An 8,893-nucleotide genomic window follows, 5' to 3' on the forward strand; every position below is an offset into this window, starting at 1 on the left:
GAAGTCGATGCCCGACAACTTCTATTTCACAATCACGACAACCCCAGTCTAAATCAATTGTACCCCCAACAGGTGACTCTACTCTGAGTGGAGGCACTAACTATGCTACCTCTAACTCCAATGCAAAAGCAAATGTAGTAGATATAAATGAATGAGACGCACCCGTGTCTTTTAATACATTAGCCAAAGAATTACACACAACAAAAATACCTCTCACAACTAAGGATTCTGGCAACTGCTCTGGCACGGTAACAGCATACACGCGCCCTTGTGGCCCCTGATTAACTTGCCCCTCTCTAGGAGCATAGGCCTGTTGTACCACTGAGCCGAAGTGGCTCCCTGATTAGCTCATGAAGCCTGAGCTGAATGAGCTTGCTGGTGGCTCTAAGTCTGCTTCAACCCTGATGCGCCAGATGTGCCTCCCAACTGAGGGCAAGTTCTCTTCATATGCCCCGACTGACCACACTGATAACAATTAAATCCCTGGCCTCCATTCTGAGACTGAGACTGACTCTGAGATCGGTTAAGTGGTGGTGGTGGCAACATCAACTGTCCTCCACCTTTTTGTTGGCACGAAAAGGCTTTGTGGCCTGGCTGGCCACACTTGAAACACGTGAAGCCAGTAGATGTACTTTTTCCCGGAACCGCACTAGGCAAAAGAAAAGTGGATTTTGACTGCTGTGGTTGTGGCTGGAATGAAAAAGTACCCCTGCTCTTTTTATTCTACCTATAGTCTCCTTAAGACTCTTGGCCCCTAGGCCTCGAACTCCAAAGCCTCTCCTCCTCGGCTTGTACAGAAATCTCAACGTATGCCGCCGACTCTACAAGACGGTCACAGTTTCGAATCATGTTCCCAACAATCTTAAAGAAAATTTTGGTTTTCAACTTTTTCTCGAATTCAATGCAACGACGCTTTTCCGTTGCCACCAACTCTGGTGCAAACCTAGATAAACTAGAGAAGACTGCCTCGAACTCGGCCACGGTCATGTCGAGTTGTTTAAGGTCTTTGAACTTTTGCCTCAATCTCTCCCTAGCAGCGGGAGGTAAATACTTATCTTGGAAAGCAACCACAAAGGCTTCCCATGATGGCTCCACCCTACCTTTGGCATACTTCCACCACTGACCCGTAACTCGCTAGAGTCACCCTCAACTCGCTATCATCTATATGAAGCATCTCGAATGTCTTCACAGTTTGTTCGAGCCACTCATCCACTTTCTTGGGCTCGTGGCTAACATGGAATTCATCTAGTTTGGCCCGTAAAAACTCTCTAGTAAGAAAACTCGTCCTTGACTCCATGGTGTTCTCTCGGGCTTGATTCTCCGCCCTCAACAAGTTCATAGACTCCCTTAAAGCCCCCACCATTTCTCGGGCAGCAATGGCCGGTAAGCCATTTTCCATAGCCGACAGGCCACCATTGATGGCCGGCTGGCTATCACTAGTGGCCAGCAGACCCTCACTACTGGTCGGTCGGCCACTAATGCAAAATCCAGCAGCGTGTTTTTTGAGTAGAGTAGATATTCTGGAAGTGGACAAAAGTGTAAGTGTTCTACTGTGCAACAGAGGCCTTCTGGAAGCAAGACAATGGCCTTTTCGGGTGAAAATCGATCACGTGCATAAGCATTCCACGCATATCGAGCCTATTTAGTTTAAATATTTAGATTAGATATTTGTTGTAATTAATTAGTTGTAGCTAGTTAATTTTATAAAGTGTTGTAATTAATTTGTTATTTAACTAATTATTCGATTTCGTTTTGTAATTGTTTTAGTAGAGTAATAAAGGGGCTAAACGTGAAATGGGTCGGGTCCAAGCCTTGGGCCGGCCCAATCCACTACAGTCCAAATCCAAGTGGGTTGGATGACTATATGAGCAAACCAATTAAGCCTAACTTCATGACCAACAGTCCACCCAAGTCCTTAAGCACTTGGGTCCAACCCGCAGTGGAAAGGCCAGTCCAACCGTGGTGCTGGGCTGGGCCGAGCTGCGAGACTGAATCTACGGGCCGAACAGAAAATAGACCGAGCCCATGCAAAGTTACCTGAATGGAAAAGCCCATCTCCATGAGTGATCCTGTAAAAGGCTGAGACAAGGCATAATGATGCCGAGCTGAGGAACATCGGTACCGAGCTGAGGAAACCTCGTAAGGAAACGTGGAAGCTGTGAACGTGTGCATGTGCAGGTTGCCACCTCAGCTGGTCCCCTACACCTAGAATCACGGAAGTTGTTGAGCCAAAGGAATGTGGTTTGTTATCAGCATGACTACAATGAGTATTTGCATTTATTGGCAATTAATAGGTGGTCCCCCACAAAAGGACACCTGGCAGCATCCAAGCTCCATGAATCCACCTTGAGAAGCAAGCAAGGAACAACATATATATACTACATGAACTTCACATTGAAGGTAACTGAAGAGAACTAAACTATTCCAGGCAAAACCATGCTCAACTCCCTTCTCCGATCACTAATTCCCACACCGGAGGGGTCATTCGGCCAACCCCGGCCAGGTAGCTCTAACGGTGCCTCTTCTCGCAGGAACTTCAGTCCCTGGATAGTCCAACCGAGTGTGGAGACTCGATCCACTTTCATCTAGTGCGGAATCCAGTACGCACAATTGGTGCGGTGAGCGTGGACACTTCATCTCTAAGCTTTGCACTCAGTTCTGGCGATAGGGATTGAGGACGTTCCGCCTTCAACACATAATCCACAGACGGAGAAGACGAAGGATAAAGGTTTGGCACTCCCAACAGTCTCGGAGGAACATACTGGAAATAATAATCGAACCCCTGAATCCGTCGAGCACTGATTACCCTTCGCTGGAGGCTCCTCTTATCACTTTCTTCTAGGAAAGGATTATAGAGATCGCATCATAGACTCCATGGGGATGGAAATACAGGAGTTGAAAGCCCAACTTAAGAGGGTGCTGGGCGATCCAACAAAAAAGAAGACGGAAGCGGAGCCCTCTCGTTTGCGACGAAGGAGCTCATCCAGAGAGCCACTAGTGAAGAAGTTCCCCAGGAATGAGTCTGGGAAACAAAGCCAGCCTATCCCGGTACAGAGTGAGGCAACAAGCAGTCACACCCGTGGGTTACGCCGGAAAAGGGCCAAGAGGCAGAAGACCGTTAGTCAACAGACCAAATATCCTCCTCAGGACCTTCGTACTTGGTTGATTGGCAATAGGCAGAATGAACAGCATCGGGATCATCTGGACCGTACTGTTCACCAGAGGGAACATCGAGCGCTGGACAGGCTCTTCTCTTCGCCATTCTCCTCGGAGATCGAGACCATGAGACCACCAAAGAAATTCACCCCACCAAAGTTCACTTCATACGACGGGAAGTCGGACCCGCTGACACATATTAGCCACTATAGACAGATGATGTCCCTATGGAACCGAGATGAGGCTCTGATGTGTAAAGTCTTCCCATCCAGCTTGGGAGAAACCAGACTTCGATGGTTCGATCGTCTCCCCACTGGATCGATCCATGGCTGGAAGCAGCTCTCTGAAAAGTTCCTAGCCAGGTTCGTCTCCAACACTAAGATCCCGAAGGAGTCGGATACACTGTTCGGCCTCCGAAAAGAGCAGGAGGAAACATTGCGCAATTATCCTAGGAGGTACTGGGAAGAATACAATAACCTGGAGGAAAATGTGTGCAGCGAGCAGATGGCCGTTATGTCCTTCAAACATGGTCTGCGCCCAAAAAGTAAGCTGAGACAATCACTTACCAAGCGCCCGGCCACAGCTTTGAAAGACTTGCGCGCCAGGATTGAGCAGTACGCTTGTCTCGAAGACGATCAGATCCCCATTGAGGTAGCGTCAGCAGAACAAACAACTCGACATAAAAAGAGAACAGATCGAGGAGAACAGCGAGGGATTGTAGTAAATGAGGTGGATAAGTCCAAATCCTATGATGCCGTTGTGACTGTATTCAAAGAGCCAATCTATCGAATTCTGAAAAAGATCAAAAGAGAGCCGTTCTTTGTTTGGCCGCCGAAAATGTTAGGAGATCCAGCTCGGCGCAATCAGAAGCTCAGATGCACTTACCACCAAGACAGGAGGCACATGACTCAGAACTACAGGGCACTGAAGCAACACTTGGAAGGCCTAGTGGCAGCTGGACACCTAAGGGATTACATTGATCAGGATAAGGAAATGACCGAACCAGGGAACCCGCCACCAGAAGCAAACATTGAGCATCCACCTCGGCTGATAATAAATGTGATCCATAGGACAGCGATTCAGGAATCTGAGGAGGCATTGAAGGAAGAGATTGCTAAGGTTGCACAAATTCAGCGGGTCATGTTAGTGGAGCCTGCATAAAAAAAGGTACGTACAGTACTTAAATCCCCCTTGTGCATAGTTTCATTTACTAGCAAAGATTTAGAAGGCATACATCACCCACATACTGATGCATTAATTATAACTGTGGGAATTGGGAAACGATTTGACGTAAAACGAGTCCTAGTAGATCAGGGCAGTACAACAGACATACTGTATTACGATTTATTTAGAAAGCTTGGTCTCTCCGAGCAACACCTCACTCCAGCAGCAACCCCGTTGGTCAGTTTCAATTCACAGTCAGAATGGCCGCTTGCCAGAATAGTGTTGCCAGTCGTGGCGGGGACAAAAACCCTCCAGATAGAGTTCTTGGTTATTAATACACCATTCCCTTACAACGCCATACTTGGCCGTCCATGGATTCATCGAATGGAAGCAGTCCCTTCAACTTATCACCAACTCATCCGTTTCCCAACGGAACACGAAGTAGAGCAGATTTCAGGGGATCAAGTTGCGCCCAAACATTGCTTCATGGCAGTATTAAAGGCAAAATAGCTCTGCAATCGGGTACAGACGGTAGAAATGACCGAACAGCCAGTCTTGGAAGATGTAGCGAGAACCCCAGAGGAAAAGATGGTAGAGGATTTGGAGAAAGTCCTGGTAAAAGAAGACGACCCAGAAAAGTACTTCCTTATCGGTACCTCGCAAGGCGCTGATGAGAAACTTCAGCTGCTGGAACTGTTGAGGGAAAATATGGAGGTATTCGCATGGTCAACATATGATACCCCAGGGTTGGACCCAGAATTTGCTTGCCACAAGCTCAACATCAACCCTTCAGCTCGGCCCATTGTGCAAAAAAGTCGGAGATCGTCAGTCGAGCACACCGAAGCATTAATTGCCGAAGTCGAAAAACTCCTGGCTTCAGGAGCAATCAGGGAAGTTCAGTACCCGCAATGGCTGTCCAACACGGTTGTAGTCAAGAAGAAGAACGGAAAATGGAGAGTTTGTGTTGACTTCACTTGTTTGAACAAAGCCTGCCCTAAAGATAGCTTTCCGCTGACTCACATTGATCAACTAGTGGACTCAACAGCAGGGCATGAGCGCATGAGCTTTCTGGACGCTTATAGCGGTTATCATCAGATACCACTGTTCGGTCCAGATCAAGAAAAGACAGCGTTTATCACTCTAAGGGGAACTTACTGCTACAAAGTAATGCCATTCGGCCTAAAGAACGCCGGGGCAACCTACCAACGAATGATTACACGGATGTTCAAGGACCAACTGGGAAAAACCATGGAAGCATATATAGACGATATGGTAGTAAAAAGCAAGTTCGCTACAGATCATCTTGCAGACTTGAGAGAAGTTTTTGGCATCCTGAAAAACCACCAGCTTCGCCTTAATGCCTCGAAATGCGCCTTCGGGATAGGAACAGGGAATTTCTTGGGATACATGGTCACTCACAGAGGAATTGAAGCGAATCCAGATCAGATCAGAGCGATACAGGATCTTGAAGTACCAACAAAGGCTAAGGAACTGCAGAAACTAGCCGAAATGGCGGCCGCACTGAATCGGTTTATTAGCAAATCCTCAGATCGGATGAAGCCCTTCTTTAAGCTTTTGAGGAAAAAGGCGGCATTTGAATGGAGTAACGAATGTACCGAAGCACTGCAGAGTCTCAAAAGATACCTCAGCACACCTCTTCTACTGTCCACTCCAGAGCCGGGAGAAGAGCTGTACCTCTATTTAGCAGTCTCAGATCATGCCGTGAGCGCAGTGTTAGTTCGAGAAGTTGACAAGGAACAGAGGCCTGCCTATTATGTCAGCAAGACTTTACTAGATGCCGAGACGTGGTATCTACCGTTGGAAAAGTTAGCATACGCGCTGCTTATCGCCTCAAGAAAGCTGCAGCATTACTTCTAGGGGTATACCATTAATGTCCTCACTGAATTTCCCCTCAGATTTGTATTAAGCCGAGCCGATTTCTCTGGCAGAACAGCAAAGTGGGCGGTAGAACTTGGTGAGTTTGACATTCGGTATCACCCCAGGACAGTGATCAAGGCCCAGGTCTTAGCGGATTTTGTCGCAGAATTTGCTCCAACCCAGAGTACCGAACCGGGGGATCCAAGTTTGGCACAGGTGCTATGCACCACCGAACAAGGAAAGCACTGCACTTCGGAAGCCTGGAAACTCTTTATTGGAAACATTTGGCAGCTCTATGTTGATGGATCGTCCAACAACCGAGGCTCGGGGGCAGGAGTAGTACTTATTTCACCAGAAGGGTTTATCTGGGAACAGGCTCTCAGACTCGGTTGGAAGGCTTCAAACAACGAGGCAGAGTACGAAGCGTTATTGGCTGGCTTACGTAGCGCTGAACACTTCAGTGCAGAACAACTTCTTGTTTTCAGCGATTCCCAACTAGTGGTCAACCAGCTTTCTAGGGTCTATGAAACACGAGATGAAAGAATGGCTATGTATGCAGGCAAGGCCAAAGACCTGCTCAGAAAATTTCAATCCATACGAGTAGAACGAATCAATCGGGACAAAAACGGCCACGCCGATGCTCTGGCATGCCTCGGCTCATCAGTGGATACAAAGCATGCTAAAAGAGTTTAGGTTGAGTTTGTGCCAGAACCAAGTATTGCATCTCCAGTCCTCTGTAACAACTTAGAGCCGAGCTGGATGGATCCAATATTTGCTTTTCTGAAATCTGGTACACTCCCCGAAGACAAAAGGGAAGCCAACAAGGTCAGACACAAGTCAACTCGGTTCTGGATCTCACCATCTGGGAAGCTTTACAGATGCTCCTATCTTGGCCCCTACCTCCTATGTGTACATCCAAATCTCGTCGAGAATGTTCTCTACAAAATTCACGATGGGAATTGTGGATGCCACATTGGCGGAAGGTCACTGGCACACCGAGCCCTCACGCACGGGTACTAGTGGCCACGGATGCAAAAAGATGCACAGCAATACGTACAGAACTGTGATAAATGTCAGAGATTTGCTCTACTCATCCATCAGCCATCCAAAACTCTCACTCCACTCACCAGCCCATGGCCCTTTGCGCAATGGGGTCTGGATATTATAGGATCATTGGCGCGAGGCACTGGGAACAGGCGATTCTTCATTGCTGCAACCGACTAATTCACTAAGTGGGTTGAAGTTGAGGCACTGGCAAACATCAAAGAAGCAGATACAAATCGGTTTGTTATGAGAAATGTGGTGGTGCGTTTCGGCATCCCGCGGTACTGATTGCGGATAATGGAGCATAGTTTGATGGAAAGATCTTTAGAAAGTTTTGTGCCGACCTCAGGATTGAGTACAAGAACTCTTCTCCAGGGTACCCGCAAAGCAATGGACAGGCAAAGGCGTCAAACAAGACCATCATCAACGAAGTCAAGAAACGGCTTGAGCATGACAAAGGGAAATGGGTTGAAGAGTTACCCCACGTGCTATGGGCATATTGAACCACCGCACGGTGCTCAATGGGTGAAACACCTTACTCCCTAACTTATGGAATGGAGGCCGTCGTCCCACTCGAAGTCGGCCTCCCAACCCTTCAATCCAAACTGTTTGAGAACACTAGTAATGAGGAAGCTATTGCACAAGCACTGGATATGGCAGAGGGTCGTAGAGAGGCAGCGCTAATCAGACTTATAGCGTATCAGCAGCAGCTTATCAAGAGTTACAACCAAAAGGTTTTCCCAAGGCAATTTATACCAGGAGAACTGGTCTTAAGGAAAGTTATGGATCACAAAAGGGTGCCTGGAGAGGGCAAACTTGGGCCAAACTGGGAAGGTCCCTACAGAGTCACAATCGTCGTTGGAAATGGAGCCTATTACCTCGAGGATCTGAGTGGCAGAGCTATACCTCGGCCCTGGAACGTAGCAAATCTCAAGAAATACTATCAATAAGATGGTCCCACTTTCTTTATCAGATTGTAAAGGCACTTTTCTCAAATTTATCAAATTCTTGTAATTAGCTTTGGTGTTTATCAAACGGAATTAGCTTTGGTTCTTACCAAACGGAAATAGCTTTGATATTTATCAAACGGAATTAGCTTTGGTTCTTACCAAACAGAATTAGCTTTGGTTCTTACCATATGGAATTAGCTTTGGTTCTCACCAAACGGAAATAGCTTTGATGTTTATCAAATGGAATTAGCTTTGGTACTTCCCAAACGGAATCAGCTTTGGCCTTAACCCAAACGAACTTAGTTTCAGAACGACTGAACGGAATTTAAATTTGGTTAGCACTCAAACATGCTAAGTGGTATTGCTTGGTGGAATTATGTTTGGCAACTAAATTGGATTTTAGCCAAGTGGAATTGCTTGGTGGAAACTGCACTAATATATCTTAAGTAAACATCTCTATTTAGCTAAGTGGAATTGCATGGTGGAAACCGCACTAATGTATCTTAAGTAAACATCTCTATTTAGCAAAGTGGAGTTGCTTGGTGGAAACCACGCTGACATATCTTAAGTAAACATCTTTGCATCCATAGAGCTTCTTAAGTATCAACACGTCAACATGTCAGTACTGACGCGAACAAACAAAGTTGGAACAAACTTGGCCAGGTTCAGCCAGGAGCAGGCCTTCAGCAGTAGTCTTACTC

At 46.8% G+C, this 8,893-nt stretch overlaps 1 protein-coding gene across 1 annotated transcript; it reads left to right on the top strand.

The window, feature by feature from the left end:
- Nucleotides 1–7,763: 7,763 nt before the first annotated feature.
- On the top strand, nt 7,764–8,192 carry LOC145800355 (uncharacterized). The gene has a single exon (XM_082890014.1). The coding sequence runs from the start codon at nt 7,764–7,766 to the stop codon at nt 8,190–8,192; it is 429 nt and encodes a 142-aa protein (XP_082746140.1).
- Nucleotides 8,193–8,893: the final 701 nt, after the last annotated feature.

Source organism: Camellia sinensis, chromosome 10 (assembly GCF_055761805.1).
Source record: "Camellia sinensis isolate YWXY chromosome 10, ASM5576180v1, whole genome shotgun sequence".
In the NCBI taxonomy this organism is placed as follows: Eukaryota; Viridiplantae; Streptophyta; class Magnoliopsida; order Ericales; family Theaceae; genus Camellia; species Camellia sinensis.

Bases quoted from the DNA above. Each gene is read 5' to 3' on its own strand.
- LOC145800355 (XM_082890014.1), top strand. From the start codon at position 7,764: ATGGGTGAAACACCTTACTCCCTAACTTATGGAATGGAGGCCGTCGTC.